Source organism: Carcharodon carcharias, chromosome 7 (genome assembly GCF_017639515.1).
Source record: "Carcharodon carcharias isolate sCarCar2 chromosome 7, sCarCar2.pri, whole genome shotgun sequence".
Classification (NCBI taxonomy): Eukaryota; Metazoa; Chordata; class Chondrichthyes; order Lamniformes; family Lamnidae; genus Carcharodon; species Carcharodon carcharias.
The window spans coordinates 124,759,626-124,778,071 of record NC_054473.1 but is presented as its reverse complement, the minus strand read 5'-3'; the positions used below and the strand labels follow the sequence as shown (position 1 = coordinate 124,778,071).

At 43.1% G+C, this 18,446-nt stretch overlaps 1 protein-coding gene across 6 annotated transcripts in view; it reads left to right on the top strand.

Annotated features, from left to right (window-relative positions):
- The window catches only part of ano10b (anoctamin 10b), a 130,412-nt gene that overhangs the window by 73,619 nt on the left and 38,347 nt on the right, over nt 1–18,446 (top strand). For 3 of the 6 annotated variants that reach the window (XM_041191744.1, XM_041191740.1, XM_041191739.1), the window contains 3 exons: nt 11,458–11,644; nt 12,976–13,149; nt 13,242–13,376. In XM_041191744.1, coding sequence (XP_041047678.1) covers nt 11,464–11,644; nt 12,976–13,149; nt 13,242–13,376 — 490 coding nt within the window. In that variant the 5' untranslated portion in view covers nt 11,458–11,463. Of the gene's footprint in view, nt 1–9,434; nt 9,517–11,457; nt 11,645–12,975; nt 13,150–13,241; nt 13,377–18,446 lie in introns of those variants that run through there. The other 3 variants (XM_041191743.1, XM_041191741.1, XM_041191742.1) reach the window with 3 other exon arrangements.

The window sequence follows — 18,446 nt, the reverse complement described above, 5'->3', positions numbered from 1 at the left end:
CGAGCTATTTTCCTGGAGGTGGCCTCTTAATTACAACATCTGAGCTCATTGTGCAGGTTGGGCTCCTGTTTCTCTGATCCAATCAGAGAGTCAGCAGTTCTGAAGCCTCAGCAGCCCCACTGGCAGAGTTGGGTGCTACTGAAGCAGGTTGGGGATCGAAAGGGCATGTCAATCTGGAGTTCAGTTAAAAATAAACATTCTGAGGGGGCAGGTGTCACAGGGCCTTCCCAGCACATGGACCCCTCTTTGTTTGAGGGGACTCTGACTCCAAGGACCGCCCCCACCCTCCCCCACTCTGGACTGCTGCTGTGAGACCACCTCTATGAAGCTTGAAGACTCTGCCCATGGTATGGGGCCGCTACACTGACAAGCATGAAAAATCACTCCTAATGGGGCCTTAACTGGCTGCCTGCCACTGTCAGCTTATCCACCCATTGACCCGCCTCTGGAAAACATTCCTGGTGGCAGAAATGCATTGAGAAGTCATCCTGACACAGCTCCCAACTATTTTCTCACAAAATTACCCTCAGTGGGTGCAAAGATGCAGAGTTAGTTTTGAACTCATTCTTGGGATTTAGCTATTTAGCGCCTATCCTTTGATATCCTGAAAAGGTGATGTCACTGTTGCATACAACTGAGTGGTTTCCTGGGTGAAGTCAGAGGGCATTTAAGAGTCAACCACATTGGTTTGAGACTGGAGTCATGTATAGGCCAGATGGAGTGAGAACTCCATATTACCTTCTCTGTAGGATACTAGTGAACCAACTGGATTTTACTGGCAATCCAACAGCTTCATCATCACTATTACTAATATTAGCCTCTGGGTCACTCATCCATTGACATACCACTGCACTACCAGGCTTCCTAGTTTGGTATTAGGGTGTCAATAAACAAGATTTTTTTTTTTCGTTCATGGGATGTGGGCATTTCTGGCTAGATCAGCATTTATTGCCCATCCCTAATTGCCCTTGAGAAGGTGCTGGTGAGTTGTCTTTTTGAACCATTGCAGTCCATGTGGTGTAGGTACACCCATAGTGCTGTTAGGAAGGGAGTTCCAGGATTTTGACCCAGATATATTTTCATATCAGGATAGTGCGTGGCTTGGAGGGGAACTTGCAAGTGGTGGTGTTTTCGTGCATCTACTGCCCTTGTCCTTGGCGATAGAGGTCGTGGGTTTGGAAAGTGTTCCAAGTGTTTCAAAGGTTGTTTGGTGTTTTATGGAGAGGTCTGGAGGCTTGTATGTTTGAACTTAACTGTTTATTTGTAACTCTTATCTATGTACATTTCCAAGATACTACTGTGCATGGGTGCAGTCTCCATGTTAGCTCCTTTCAGACTCTACTCACAGACAGCCTACTATCATGCGACTCTCTACATCACTATTGTGGGTGGTACTGTTCTCCAGTCCCACATTAACCGTTACTCTGCCAAACACCCTTATCCCACACCTCCCCCCAAGGCCAAATACATTCACAATATTATCTTTATTTTACTTGCTATCCCTTCTCTCCCCCTCAAGTCTCTCACTTTAGAAATTCAGTTCTCTAGTCCCACATGAACCCTTACTCTGCCAAACACCCTTATCTAGTAAAAGCCTTGGAGAGTCCTGGGCACTGCTGGGCACTGTGCGTCGGTGGTGGAGAGAATGAGTGTTTAAGGTGGTGGATGGGGTATCAATCAAGCAGGCTGCTTTTTTTTTGATACCTTAATGCTTGTTCCTGCAAAACCTAGTGCAGTGAGCTGTGGTTATGGTAAACTGTTACAGGAAAACATTCTCGGCGGGATTTTCTGATCTTTGTTCTATATTTGAGGTACGTGTTAATGTCACTTCTGCTGACTGTGCAGAATAAGATATCATGCAATGATTCTTCTGGGAAATGCAATGTAGAGATCAGGGGTCAGGTTAAATCAATCATATGATGGACTGACATCCAAATACACAAGCAGTCTATTTCTCTCAATGTTTCTCCTCTGTATGCTCTGCAACATTGAGGATCAGCTAACAAGTTTGACATCCTTAATTACCCCTGTATATAGTCCATTATATACATTCCCCTGTGCTCACACTTCACCAATGACTTTCCATGACCAGATACCAATAATGGAATCACAGAAGGTTAAGGCATAGGAATAGTCCAGTTTGCTCATCACGTCTTTATTGATATTTTTCTCCACATGAACCGTCTACTCTAATTCCACTGTCTTGTTTGCTCCCCGTACTCTTCAATATTTGTTTTTCAAGCAGCTATTAAAACCTCTTTTGAAAGAATTTATGAACCATGCTTTTACAATAGTTTTTGGGAAGAATTCCACATAGAACAGAATTCTACAATTCTCACCATGCTCTGCATTTATAATTTTCCTTTGACCCCTTCTTTAGACCATAAAATCTTATACCATTGGCCCATTGTGTCTGTGCTGGCACTTTGAAAGAGATATCCAAACAGTCCCAGTCATCTACTTTTTCCTCATTGCCCTGCAATTTTCTCCTTTTCAAGTATTTATCCAATTCCTTTTTGAAAGTTACAATTGATTCTGCTTCCACCACCTTTTCAGGCAGCGCATTTCATATCTCATCAAGAACATAAAGAATTGTCTTCTCATCTCCTCCTCAGACTGTTTTGCCAATTATCCTAACTCTGTGTCCTTTGGTTATTGTCTCTCCTCCACCCACCCACCTCCCACACCAGTAGGTATGGTTTCTTCATATTTACCCTATCAAATCCCTTCACAATTTTGAACATAACTATCATACTTACATTTAATCTCCCCTACTCTAAGGAGAATAATCCCAGCTTCTTTAGTCTCTCCACATAACTGAAATCCCTCATTCGTGGTACCATTCTCATAAATCTCTGCACCCTTTCCAAGACCTTGACAGAGGAGACCACTAAAGCTTGCACCACTGCCTTTTATAGAGTCCAAAACAATATTTTTCAAGGGCTGTCCATGGTGCAAGTTTGGTGCATAATTGAAGATTTCTGTCTATATAAAAATCACAACATATCAAAGGCATTAATTTTATGTGAAGCACATTAACCTGATCATGAGAAATGTGGTAAAGCACTGCATAAACACAAGCTTTTCATTCTTTCCCATGTTCTTATGTTGCATTTAATTAACACTTCATTGACCAAAGTAGTTGTGAGTCCACATAGAAAATGAAAAGTACTGAAAAAGCACCTGGGTCTGAAGTGGTTAAATACCACACAAGGGCGAGGGGATCAGTAACTGGTTTCCCTGGAAGAATGGGTGTAGTCAGTTTATGCATCAGGAAGTTCAGCACTGGATTTGCATTGTGTCTGAAAGTATCTCGCTACCTCCCTTGAAGTCGATATATATGTTTGTCTCTGCAACATTCTGCTTCACCTATGTAACCTGTGCATATGCCTGTGCCTGGGTTCATAGCCTTGCAGCCTCCCCATTGAGCACGGCTCATGATTGAGCAAAACAAGAGTAGTTTTTTTAGTACACAGGAAGGGGATTTGGTGCAGCTGGTCACTTGCCAGAATCACATTTGGCAAAACAAGTATCAGCCTGTATTAACAGGCTCCACTCTGAATACAGCAGAGCAAGGTGACTAAACATAACACCAACACATTTCATGCACAATATTTGATAGTGGGAGTGAAAATGAGTTAAAGTGGCTGCATTTTATTCCTACATCAACATGTGCTGTAGACTGTCAATCTGGACCTTTTCAGCCTGAGGAAAATGTGCTGCCACTAGCTTTACATGGAGTGGAAATTGTCAAAAGCATGTGATAAATCCAAATGTCCCTGGACACGAGAGGATGCTACAAAACCTAAATCCTTGTGGCAATGCCAAACTTTACACTCATTCTAAATTGTTAAAAAAAATACAAGAAATTGAATAGTGAGGTATATTTAAAAAAACAGATGATTGTTCAAATCGAGCATTTGTGGGTCTGTGCCAACAGATCTGACAGGCAATTTTTATCTGAATAGTTTATTCTCATGCAGTCCATTCTTATTTTTCTTTTGGTCTTTCAACCTAAGTCTGTCTTTTCTCTCACGCTAACTCCAAGTCCATCCCTAATCTGTCACGTCAGATCCCCTCAATGCATGTGAAGTATGTGGTATCAGTACTCCGATTGCAGTGATAGGATCCAACAATACAAGCAATTTCAATCCAACAAGCGCAGATAATACCACATTCAGATATTTCCAGAAAGCGCGCACACATACACACACGCACATTCATGCACGCAGGCATGCACACACACAGACACACACACAGGTTCAAATATTTTATTCCCAATTTATTTGCAGTTCATGAGTGGAAATAAACCATTCCAAACATACCAAATGGAAATTGTGGGGCAAGGGTACAGTGTATTGAAGTAGGATTAGAGTTGACAGTTCCAATATAACAGCATAGGTACAATTGGCCCAGTCCCGCCAAAAGTCAATTTGGCTGAGCCGCCAAATCTCCCATGTTGGGTCCCTGCCACTCCAGGACTTGAGCACAAAAGTCAAAACTGACATTCCAGTGCAGTACTGAAGGAGTGCTGCATTGTTGTAAATACTGACTTTTAAAAAATTCATTCATGGGATGTGGGCTTCAATGGCTGGGCCAGCATTTATTGCCCTTTCCTAGTTGCCCTTGAGAAGGTGGTGGTGAGCTGCCTTCTTGAACTGCTGAGTCCATGTTATGTAGGTACACCCACAGTACTGTTAGGAAGGGAGTTCCAGGCTTTTGACCCAGCGACAGTGAAGAAAAGGTGATATATTTCCAAGTTAGGATGGTGAATGACTTGGAGGGGAACTTCCAGGTGGTGGTGTTCCCATCTATCTGCTGCCCTTGTCCTTCTAGGCGGTAGCGGTCATGGGCTGGGAAGGTGCTGTCTAAGGAGCCTTGATGAATTCCTGCAGTGCATCTTGTAGATGGTACATCCTGCTGTTACTGTGCATCGGTGGTGGAGGGAGTGAATGTTTGTGGATGTGATGCCAGTCAAGCGGATGAGATGTTAAACAGAGGCTCTCTCAGGTGATCATAAAAGTTCCCACAGAATATTGTTGAAGATCAAGGGAGTCATCCCCAGTGAGCTGGCCAATATCTATCCCTCAATTAGCATCACAGAGAAAAGATTATCTGATCATTATCACATTGCTGTTGGTGGGACTTTGCTGTGTGCAAATTGGCTGCCATGTTTCCTACCTTACAACAAAGACTACACTTCAAAAGTACCTCATTTGTTGTAAAGTGCTTTGAGATGTCCTGAGGTTGTAAAAGGCACTGTATAAATGCAAATATTTTAATTTTTATTGCATTGATGTTTATTCAAATAAAGAAATGCTACTTATGTTTAATCAGATAGCTGGTGAATGGGGTAAGACTCGAGTGGCAGCATCATCTATTGAAATCAGCAGGTTTAGGAACTCTTGGGTGGATCAGCTCCCTAGACAATGGGCAATTAAATCAATTCATTTTATAGTAAACTTGAACATGTTGTGGCACTAAGCTTGTCTGAGGAAGGCAAGGAACATCTTAACATAAATTAATGCCAAGGGGAATCATACCTGAACTGAGGATGAATAGGAAGGTCTGTCAATCAAGGTATAGCAAGGCACCATCTCCACTTTTCAGATGCCTTCAGCTTGAGAGGGTGGATGCTATGGCGGTCAGGTGACCACATTTAAGTGCCAATCTTCATTCCTTTCCCATTCCTAGTGGCACATGAGACAGACAAAATATGTGCTTATGTCTGTTTCCATAGCTAGTTTTTCCTGGAAGCAGTCACCACTCTGCATTAAGCATGGCTGCCCAGGAGACTCTCCTGCTCTTACCATAGGCATATCAGAAAGATTTATAGGTTGACAATAAACCTGACTGACTGTTATGAACATACTTTCTGTGGCCATAAAGTCCTGAAGTGGGACTTGAACCCAGGGCTTCTGGATCAGAGATAAGGGGTGCTACCCACTGCTCCTCAAGGCCTCCCCACCTAAGTGTCAATGGTTCCTTCTGAATTGTCTCATGATCTTATTCCAGGCAATATGCAAAAAAGAAATACCCTGCATTGATATAGTGTTATGGCACAACAGATGGTAAATGCCGAGCTGCTCAAATCCCAGAGAGAAACTTGAAGCAGCTGCCCCAACTGTTTTGCACTTTGTATTTTATTTTGAGATGCATGCCTTGATAGTAGCAATACATCCGCTGACACTTAGAGTTTTTTTTACATAACTAAATTAAACATTTATTAATAGAATAAAAGATTTTAAGCATATACATAGGCCTACAAATTGCTACTATAATAACTCCTAAATCCCCTAATTAATCTGGCTCCCAATTACACCTCCATTAAGACAACAGTAAAACAAAATAAATTTCAACAGATCCAGGCAAAGCACACAATACCCATGCTTAATGCAGAGTGGTGACTGGTTCCAGGAAAAACTAGCTATGGAAAGAGACATAAGCACATGTTTTGTCTGCCTCATGTGCCACTAGGAATGGGAAAGGAATGAAGATTGGCACTTGAATTCTCTTAGCTTCAGTTCCTGTAGACAGCAACTTAATTCACAGAGGCTGAAGGCTTTTTACGTTTGCCTTAGATCTTGGAATGCTTTCTCCTTTACACATAACCTCATCTCCTTCATATATGTTTCTCCCTTTTTAATGTAAATTCTATTGTACCAATATGTCTTTGCAACTTTACTTTTTTCATAATATAAATATTTCATAGCACTCATATTGTCAGTAACCTTTGGGGAAAATGAACACACTGTTTGGCTTAACTTCTTATGGTAGGTGTAGCATCTTACCATCTCTTTGAAATTCAAAATAACCTAACTTATCCAAAAATGCAAATGTTCCTCACGCCTCACATTCTAAAACTTCAGCCATATTTACGTATTTAGCATTTCAAATATAGCTTCCCTTATGATAACTCAAAAGCTCCAGACCAGATGTCTCCAATTCAATTAAAACCCCCTCACACATATCCAGACAAAGAAACTAATCCAAACCCCACTATTAACCTACTTTTACAATAAATCACAATAAAATTATGAAAATTATTATATTTTTATGGCAATTGTGCCTTTCACAACCTCAGGGGGCTTCCCAATGAAGTAGTCACTGTTGTAATGTAAGAAACACAGTGGCCAACTTGCGCATAGTGAATTGATATGATCATGATCAAATAATCTGTTTCAATAATATTGTTCGTAGGATAAATGTTGGTCAGGACACCGGAGAGATCTCCCCAGCTTTTCTTCAAATTGTGCCAAGGGGCAGCATTTTCCCCCCATTGGGGGGGTTGTGTGGGAGCAGGCGCAAGTGCGCAGGTTCCCGATTGGCGACCCCCCCGGTTGGGGGCGTGCCGCCATTTTACATGGGCGGGCCAATTAAGGCCTGTCCAGCATGATGTGCGCCAGAAAGCGCTATGCCCTCCCTGTGCGGCCGGAGTGGGAGGGGTATTCCTTGAGCAGGAGTGCACTCTTTCGCACATGCATGTTAAAGAGCGCACAGATCTCCCTGAGAAAAACTTTTTTGGCATGTCTCCTCATGTGACACTGTCATATGAGCTGGGACATGTTAATTACTTTTATTAAAAATGTAATACAAATTTTAAATCCCTCATGAAACCTCATCCTGCCCGTGGATGAGGTTTCATGATTTTTCTGAAGGCCGCCTGGGCTCTTCACCTGCCCACCATCCTTAAGGTTGAAAGACCAGGTCCATTAATCATTTTAATTACTTTTCAAAAGGCCTTAATAGGCCTTTGACAGTTCGACAGGCGCATAGCCAACTGAAAATCTAAATGATGTGCAATGACGTCGGGACGCCCACCCAACATCACTGCATGTCATTTGACGCGTCGGCGAGCGGGCCCCGCCCCCATTCGCTGAAGGGAGAATTCTGCCCATAGAATTGTTTACAAACACTCAAGAGGATAGATGTCCCAGGTGAAGAGATGCCTCAGATACCTCTGCCATTTCTGACAGTTTCTTTCTTACAGATATTTGATGTTTGCAATCTGACATTTCTGACATACTTCCAGTCAACTAAAATCATAGTTATTTTCCTCTTATTCCTCTTCCTTCCTTCCCCTACTGTAGATCTTATCATGGTGCATTTACATTGCAAGCGCCAATTCGATTTAAATGTGATTTGGTTACCAATACTTCTGCAACCCATCCCGGTTTCAGTGTCATTGGCAATGAGGAACTGACTGCAAATGATCAACTCTCTACTGGTGAAGTTGTTGAAAACTTCCAGTTGCAGCTTTAGTTTTCTGGGCACAGATGTCTCATAAGATGGACTAGAAGGATGCAAACTGGAGGAACAGCACCTCATCTTCCAACTAGGCACTTTACAGCCTTCCGGACTGAAAATTGAATTCAACAACTTTAGGTCTTGAACTCCCTCCTCCATCCCCACCCACTTTCTGTTTCTTCCCCCTTCCTTTTGTTTTTTCCAATAATTTATATAGATTTTTCTTTCCCACCTATTTCCATTATGTTTAAATCTTTTATGCCCTGCTAGTCTTTCCACCCCACCCCCACTAGAGCTGTACCTTGAGTGCCCTACCATCCATTCTTAATTAGCACATTCATTTAGATAATATCACCACCTTCAACACCTCTGTGTTCTTTTGTTCTTTTGTCTGTGACATCTTTTGATTATCTGCTCCTATCACTGCTTGCTTGTCCCTACAACCACCCCACCCCACCACCCCACCCCCCCAACCTTAAACCAACCTATATTTCACCCCTCTCCTTATATTCACTCAATTCTGTGGAAGGGTCGTGAGGACTCGAAACGTCAACTCTTTTCTTCTCCACCGACGCTGCCAGACCTGCTGAGTTTTTCCAGGTAATTCTGTTTTTGTTTTGGATTTCCAGCATCCACAGTTTTTTGTTTTTATTCATTTAATCTGTCTCTCTATTGATTGTTAAACAAATAACCCAAAGAAAAGACAGCAAATAGTTATTTTGCGACCATGCTTCTACAGCCTGCTTAACAGCAGCAGTTCAGCATCCAGACCATACGAGCTGTACAGTTTAGATCCATCAGTCTGATGAATGGCAAAAAGACTTTTTCCTGACAATAGGTGCTTTAAATCAAGCCAGTAACCAGCGTGAAGATATTAGGTGAATTCAGGTGCCAATTCTCCGTTCGTTGAATGAGCAAGACAATTGGCCCCCCACAGAAGACAAGTAGGTGTTAAAAAGTGCCCAGCAAACACTGAGGACATTAGTTGTTAGAATAAATGTTCAATTAAATCTTCTAACTTTTCTCTCTTATTCAGTTAGGTTCTTTACTGATCCTGGACTCTGACAGGAAGATGGGTGGGTCTTAAAGTGTAGCAACATTCTAAGAAGCTTGTCAAACTTGTTGGTGTTGGTTCAGTGACTTTTCAGCTCTGTGTTACAAGGAAAAAAACTAGTTGTGTAGTTCAACACAGGGATAGGTCACAGGCTACACTCCTGTGTCTCTGCAGTGCTGTGATTAGGACCCTGCCTTAAATGCTAATTTGTGCAGGTAAGTCTCAGTCATTTAGTAGAAGCTGGGTAGAACGCACATCTACATCCTGTTTAACATTTATGTACCTACATTTTGTCTTTTCGGTTAAAAGGAATTTATAGTTAATTGAGGTTGTATTCTACCATGGATTTGCAAGCAAACTAACGCTTACTTGATATTTTTAACAGCCATCTAGTGTGGTATGTCACTCTTTTCAGTGACTGGAAGATCCAGTTTCCCTATCTTGTTGAAGTATCGTTTGCCCATGCGCTATGCTAATAACATTTCTATGTACCAGGTGTATTTTTGGTTTTTGCTGCCTGGTTAACGTTCTCCTGCCAATTCCAGATATCAAGAATTTATCACTCAGGTTCATGGCTACTTATGACATATATTATTCTATCAAGCTTTAGAAGAAGATTCTGCTCCGTCCCTATCCCCACCCCACCCCGCCCCACCTCACCCCACCCCACCCTGCTCACCAAGGCATTCTTCCTCATTAAATCTATGATATGAGTGGACTATTGGTGGGGGCAGAGAAGAAAAGCTGATGAGCAAGTCAAAGTCTACAGTGTCCTCCATTCTCTTCACATTCCTACAATGGTTTAAAGCAACACCGTTGTTAGGGCACGAATGAGTGAATGGTATGCATTCTGCAGTGCTGTGATTAGGACCCTGCCTTAAATGCTCATTTGTGCAGGAAAGTCTCAGTCATTTAGTAGCAGCTAGGTAGAATGCACATCCTTCGATGGAATCTTCTGCTCTCGCTGGCGGCAAGTTTGGAGATGGGAAGGGCAGTTAGTTCGGTGGGATGGTGGTGTACCTGAACCCTGTCGCTTTTCCGTCTCTGCCAGAATTAAGGTCTGGGCGGGGAGGCCCATGACTGACCTTCTCACCCCACCACCTACTGAGGCCCTTAAGTGGACAATTAAGGACTATTCAAAAGCCTCATCCTGCCCTGCAACAGCTACAGCAGTGCAGCCAACTTGTTAGCTCCTGGATAGGGTACCCTTGATCAAAGATGCCCAGTGTCTGATCGAGGGACTCGACATCAGGAAAAGGAGACCCACTGAGAGCCACCCCCCTGCACTTGTTGCCAGCCCATCTGCATCCCTCACTCCGTGACCCCACCCCATGAACTCCACTGCAATCAACCCCCGCCCCGCACCCACATTACTTACCTGTGGCCTGGGTCCTCTGCTGATTGGCCAGCAGCTCTGGGTAGGTGAGCTTTCCACCCGGTCCCGGGGTCTTGATTGCAGAGGAAGGCCTGCCACTGGCCTCACCACTGCCTGATTAGCTTGGGGTTTGGCGGGCCTTCCTGAAAAGAGGCAGTATGCATCTCTTGCTGGGTCTCCAGCCGGCAGGCAAGACCCCCAAAACCTCACCAAGATTTTGGCCATCTTGTCAGCAGGGCAGAATGATGCTGCCAGAGAAATGTATCTTCTCCACATCAACTGCTAATTGGAAATTTGATCTATCTGTACCTGACACTCAGGCAGTTGTGAAAACTAACAGACTTTTAACTGTAATTCATCATTTCAGTATGAGAACTGCCATGACCCCCCTGAGGCTTCCTTATTACCAGAGTGACAGCTGCATCGGTAGCCTTTAATTCAATTTATCGTCAGGTTCAAGGAGGAAGAAGGATTAGGTCAATTCCACAACGACGTTGGGGGAAGCAGCAGTGTGACATCAACAGGCGATACCAAAGGCAAATTGTATTGGTGCAACCTCTATCCCCCTGCATCGCGAAACTATTCATCAGGACAGTCTTAGGGTCAAATTTACAATAGACTACATGATTGATGTTAGCCTCACTTTACAAGTGCAGACAAAATAATGCTTTCAAATAGCAGAAGCCTGCCTATCATTAAAACAACATGTGATGTTAACTTATGAACCATTTAGATTAATTAAGAGGTCATTATTTTGTGATTATAAATTCTTTTTGTTTAGCACTTTATGTTCTTCTTCAAGTACCCCAAGGAGCCAGCAGCCATGGGATCTTGGACCAAGCCTACCTGTAAGTGTTGTATTTCCAGTGCCGTGCAGCCTCTGGTCACCTTGGAACTGACTGAGAACATCAACATGGAAACCAAGCAATGGTTGATGGCCCGAATCCAGGAAGAGAAGATAGTTGGTGGTATGCCAATTAACTGACTGTGCCCAGTTTTAAAGAAATACTAATCCTAAAATTAAACAGGGATTGGGCCCATTTATGCCCTACAGCACTAAACACCACTAAATTTCCTGGGCCAATGGGAGGGAAGCATATTTACATGGGGCTATAAGTGTACATGTTTGGCATTCACCTGCTCCATGCTTCCTGACATTGCTCCAATTGGCCTAATCCAGGGTTAACTTTTTAAATATCCTTCATCAACACCCCAGGCAGAGTTTCTAAGACTGATTTTCACTGGTGGACCTACTTCTGTCCATGTGGATTTTGATACACCTCACCACACTCAGTTTACTGGTCATCACTACTACAATGGGTCCCCTACCATAGTAAGGCATGGGATTTGAGCTGTACTCGCCTGTTACTCACTTTGTAAGGAATGGACAGAGATTCTGTTCCTTGGAAGGGTGATTGGTAAATGGCAGAAACAGTGGAAACCCAAAAGAACTGGATCTCCCCCTACTTGTGAAAGTTGATCCTGTACAGTAAGAGATTGAGGGTCCCCAGTGCTGCTGCATTTTGAATAATGATATAGCATTTTCTTCACCTCATTTCCGTGTAGAACTTTTGCCTCCTCCTCTTCCTTAATACTCTCTTGGGGTTAATATTATGGTCTTTTACTTGGTACTTGTGGTTGCTCTGCTTTTCATCCTTACCTAGGGGTTCCATCTGATCCTTTTCCTGCATGTTGTACTCTCATTTCATCTCATTCAACTGCCCTTTGGAGCTCTCTTTTGCTTTGCTTTTCTCTTGCTTTGTAAAATTTTATTTTCCTCTTCTAAATACCCTTTTTATTTTGCTCTCTCTGTTATTTCTGCATTTTTCCTCTATCGCACATCTCTTTTGAAAATTTCTCACAGGATCTGTTCAGTCATCTAGCACTTTTAATTTCTCTCATTACTCTTCTCTTTCATCATTTTCTCCCGCTATGTCTCCCTTTCGTTCTTTCTTTCTCAACGTAAGATTCACTCTGTTTCTTTCTCACTCTGGCTTCTGTTTTCCCCGTCAGTCTTTCAATCACTGTGTTTTTCTTTCCACCTCTTTCCAAATACTTTATGGATACACGAGTATCACGTATTTCACTCCCCTTGTTTCACTCTACTTTACTTTGCCTCTTCCTTTCCCTTCATTTCTCACTGTTTGTTTCTCAGATCTTTCAGTCACAACTTCTACAGATACTGTATGGATAACTGGGAGGGCTGGTATTCTGGAAGGATGAGGTCAACTAGACCAAAGGGCTTTCTTCATTTGAACCAATCTGTGATCTTAATTGTTAATTCCTCCTCTTTGTCCAGGCACTGAGCTAATGGTCCACCCTGGTGAAGATGATGATGGCAACATGCTTCTCGTTTCTGCATCTCATCATGTTCTCCTGAGGGCAGCTGAGGTTCTGGGACTTTATAAACTGTACAAAGATGGGTCCATGATCTCATTTTCCTACAGGGACAGGAGAAATTTTCAAAACTCAGGTATTGCAGCCTCTCTGAACGAAAAAAATCACCTTGGCTTTCTTTGTTCTGCTAACTTGTCCAACTATTTCATTATTTGTGTTTCCTTCTAGATAACATAAATGAATTTCTGACGCTAGCTGAGCGTCAGTTCATCATTTTGCACACACTAGAGAATATAAAGGCAGTAGATGAGAAGTATATTCCAGGATATCCCACCATAACCCTCTACCCAGGAGAAGCAATTTGTAAGTTCTTGTCAGTAGATTGTGAAACAGCGATACACCAGCACTGGTGTTTTTACTCTTTAAAGTATGAGAAACATCAAAATTATTTCCTTTTTTAAAAATTAGACATGTGAGTTAAGTGTTGGAAACTTAACGGTGGTCCATGGAATGCAATTTTCATTCTCACAGCGGATTGATCGCACAATGTAACTCACCAGTGAAATATTCAGCAGGGTGGTGCCCATATAATGAAGTAATGTCATCACAAGTCTCTCACCATCCCGACTAGGAAATATATCGCCGTTCCTTCACTGTCGCTGGGTCAAATCCTCCCTCCCCAACAGCTGTGTGAGTGTACCTACCCCACATGGACTGCAGTGGTTCAAGAAGGTAGCTCACCAGCACCTTTTCAAGGGAAATTAGGGATGGGCAATAAGTACTGACCTAGCCATAAATGAAAGGAAAGTGCTTCATGTCATACCCAGTTCGAGAATAAAACTGTCAAAAGTTATTCTGTTTGTAAAACCTGCGGGCAAGTTTTCCCATAAAGCAACATAGTGAGTAATTTAATACCATTTGTATGCCCACTAGATAGTGCGTTCAGGGATATATTGATCTGAAAATGATAGTATAATACAAAATTATTCAGTCTTGTTTTAATCCAAACTCCAGGGGCCAGACTCCATGGGCTACTGCCAGTTTTTCCTGTGGGCATATCCATATGCTATTGGGATAAACAAGCTGGATTTAGCATTGAAAACAGCATGAGCTGCGCCTCAAGGATCCCCATCTCCCCAGAAAGCCAGGCAGAAACAACAATAGCAGCCGCTTACCTTGGCAGTCAGGCCCCTGGGCATACCAGCATTGTGAAGCTGGGTTCCCCTGGGTACTCTTTAAATGTATTTTCCAATGCTTTTTCTGCTATGAGGAAATGGAAGTTTCGAATTTGCAACAAAGAATTGGATCCAGAAAACCAATACAAATTTAGCCAAGTGAGATGACACCAAACTAGTAGGGACAGTAGAATCAGAAGATGCTGCTCAGTTGGGCAAAATATTTAAGTGGGCCTAACAATGGCAATCGGACATTAATAAAAGCTATGATTCTTCCCCTTGGAGCACAGAAAGTTATGGTGTGATTTCATAGAGGTGTTCACGAAGGATGTTGATACAGTAAATAAGGAGAAACTGTTTCCACTGGTGAGAGGGTGGGTTAAAAGTGGATACAGATTTATGGTAATTGTCAAAGGAAAAAGAGGGTGATATGAAGAATACTTTTTAGGCAGCAGGATATGACACTCTGGAATTCACTGCCTGAAATAATAAGCAGATTCGGTTATAACTTTCAAAAGGGAATTAGATACCTGCATTTTTAAAATTCTTTCATGGGGTGTGTGTGCTGGCAAGGCCAGCATTTGTTGCCCATTCCTAATGGCCCTTCAGAAGATGGTAGTGAACTGCCTTCTTGAACTGCCACAGTCCACAGTGCTATTAGGAAGGGAGTTCCAGGATTTTGACCCAGCGACAATGAAGGAACGCTGATATATTTCCAAGCCAGGATGTGAGTGACTTGGAGGGGAACTTGCAGATGGTTGTGTTCCCATCTATCTGCTGCCCTCATCATTCTCGATGATAGAGGTTGTGGGATTGGAAAGCACTGTTGAAGGAGCTTTGGTGCGTTGCTGCAATGCAACTTGTACACTGCTGCCACTGTGCGTCGGTGGTGGAGGGAATGAATGTTTAAGGCACCAGTAGTGTGCCAATCAAATGGGCTGTTTTGTGTTGGATAGCGTTGAGCTTTTTTGAGTGCTGTTGGAGCTGCACTCATCCAGACAAGTGGAGAGTATTCCATCACAATCCTGACTTGTGCCTTGTAAATGGTGGACAGGTTTTGGGGAGTCAGGAGGTGAGTTACTCGCTGCAGGATTCCTAGCCTCTGACGTGCTCTTGTAGCTACAGTATTTATATGGCTAGTCCAGTTCAGTTTCTGGTCAATGGTAATCCCCAGGATGTTGATAGTGGGGGATTCAGTGATGGTAATGCCATTGAACATCAAGGGGAGATGGTTAGATACCCATCCAACCAACAAAGGGTGATGGTTGGATACTCTTTTCGGAGATGATCATTGCCTGGCACTTGTCTGGTGCAAAGTTATTTGCCACTTATCAGCCCAAGACGGAATATGCCCTGCTGCATATTGCACAGACTGCTTCAGTAGCTGAGGAGTTGTGAATAATACTGAACATTGTGCAATCATCAGTGAACATCCCCACTTCTGACCTTATGATGGCAGGAAGGTCATTGATGAAGCAGCTGAAGATGCTTGGGCATAGGACTCTACTCTGAGGAACTGCTGCAGAAATGCCCTGGGACGGAGATGATTGACTTCCAACAACCACAATGACTTTGTGCTAGGTGTGGCTCCAATCAGTGGAGAATTTGCACCCTGATTCCCATTGACTTCAATTTTGCTAGGGCTCCTTGATGCCACACATGGTCAAAATGTCAAGAGCAGTCACTCTAACCTCTGCTCTTGAGTTCAGCTCTATTGTCTATGTTTTGATCAAAGCTATAATGAGGTCAGGAGCTGATTGGCCCTGGCTGAACCCGGTGAGCAAGTTATTGCTATATAAATGCTGCCTGATAGCACTGTTAATGACACCATCCAGCAGTTTGCTGATAGTCAAGTAGAGGATAAAGGGGTGGTAAATGGTCGGATTGGATTTATCCTGCTTTTTGTGGACAGCACACACCTGGGAAATTTTCCACATAGACGAGTAGGTGCCAGTGTTGTAGCTGTACTGGAACAGCTTGGCTAGGGGTGCGGCCAGTTCTGGAGCACAAGTCTTCACTACTATTGTGGGAATGTTGTCAGGCCCATAGCCTTTGTTGTATCCAGTGCCTTCAACCATTTCTTCATATCATGTGGAGCGAATTGAATCCTGATGCTGGGGACCTCAGGAGGAGGTTGAGATGGATCATCCACTCAGAAATTCTGGCTGAAGATGGCTGCAAATACTTCAACCTTGTCTTTTGCATTGCTGGGCTCCACTACCATTGATGATGGGGATATTTGTGGGGCCTCCTCCACCTGTTAGCTGTTTAACTATCCCCAAACCATTCAGGTTCGGATGTGGCAGCACTGCAGACCTTTGATCTGAACCATTATTGTGGGAGCGCTTAGTTCAGTCTGTCGCTTGCTACTTCCACTGTTTGGCAAGCAAGTATGTGTTGTAGGTTCACCAGGCTGACATCTCATTTTCAGGTATGCCTGGTGCTGATCCTAGCATGCCCTCTGGCACTCTTCATTGAACCAGGGTTGATGCCCCCAGCTAGATGGTAGTGGTAGCTTGAAGGGGGAAATGAATTTCAGGGCAATGGGAAAAGTACAGAGGAGTGGGATAAATTGGATAGGTTTTTCAAAGAGTTGAGAGAGGCATGATGGGCTGAATGGCTTTCATCTGTGCTCTATTGTTCTATGGTTCATAACATAGAAAAATGTAATGTACTGCACCTGGGAAGGAAAAATAGGAAACATGCATTCTCCTTGAATGATGTTGGAATAAATGGGTATCAAGTTAAAAAAGACCTAGGAGTCTCAGAAGATCCAGCCAATGCAGAGCAACAACCAACAATGTCAATAGAATGTTGATTTATTGCTGAAAAAAGAGACTTGCTAAGCTTGCTGAAATAGGGCCTATCAAAGGCACCTTGCAGGAAAAGGGCTGCCCTGATCAGATCATTTCTTGCTGTGTATCATGCAAGTTTCTGAACGGGCCTAAGACCATCACTTTTGGCCTTGAAAAGTGCCCAGTCTACCTCAGATTACCCTGGAAGGGCAAGGTTTCTCAAAAATCTGAGCAACAGGTGAAGCTAGCTGTTTCACACTGTTACTATGCAGTAGCAACATGAATGGTATTCGCCACTAACAGGATGCTGCCGTCAAGCCAAAAAGACATTCTGCCTATCACACAAATGAGTAATGTGGTATATGAATTTCAGTGGCAGTGTGATGTTGTACGTCCCAAAGATTGGTGGGCGGATCGGATCAAACAGCATGTCCTAGCCGCTGTTCACAAAGGGCAAGGTACAGCCCAAACCCAACCAGTCCGTGCTTGCAAAACACAAAACACAGTGTCCAACATTAGAAGTGATTCCATGATTGGACAACATTTGCCAAATAATCCTCAATGTGCTGAGAATTATGCTGACAACCAATTTAAGATTGTCAGTCAGACTCGCAGTGTGGCACATTTGCATGTACTGGAAGCTCCATATATTAATACACAGGACCCTGTTCTTTGCAGACAGAAAGAATATTTATATACATTGTGTCTATTTCAGCTAAACAAAATAAATAACAGCCATTCGTTGATTCATTCCTCAGGGAAATGCCTTGACTAATCAGGGTCAAGCTGCCTGGTTTAAATTTCAAACAATGCTTGGCAGTTAACTATCAGTCACCATCAGTGGTGCATTCTCTATGGCAGTGCCACTTGCCAACCAATCAGCACTCTCCTCACATACAGTATAAATTATTGTCTTCCTCTTATATTCGTATTCTTGTGAGCGTCCTGATGAGTGCAAGACAAAAAGCTTAGACTCAGCAATACTCAAGCTCTGTATTACCAAATTACTAAATGTTGATTTATGTAACACAAAAGGTGGAAATAAGTCAGGATCAAACTGTGTAGTGCTTTGATCCGGTCACACACACCTTGAGTACTGTGTCCATTTCTGGCCCTGGCAAATATTCAAACATTGGAAGCAGCTCAAAGAAGAGCTGAGCCCTAGAGCAGGATATCCTGTGGGCTTCAGGGCCCTGTCATCAGGCTCACATGGAGGTTGGAATCCTGCACACTGTGTGGGAACAGTCATTCATCTGTGATTCCCTCTAAATTGGCCAATTAGCGGCAAGAAGGCAGGTATGCCATCCGATTAAGGAGGGCGGTTGGGCTCTCAAAACTGGAGGGCTAATAGGAGCCTCTGCAGTTCGAAAATAGCAGCAGGATGTGCCATGGCAGGTAAGTGAGAGAGAGAGAGATGATGTCCCAAAATGTTTTAAATGTAAAGTAAAAAGTCGATTCAGCAG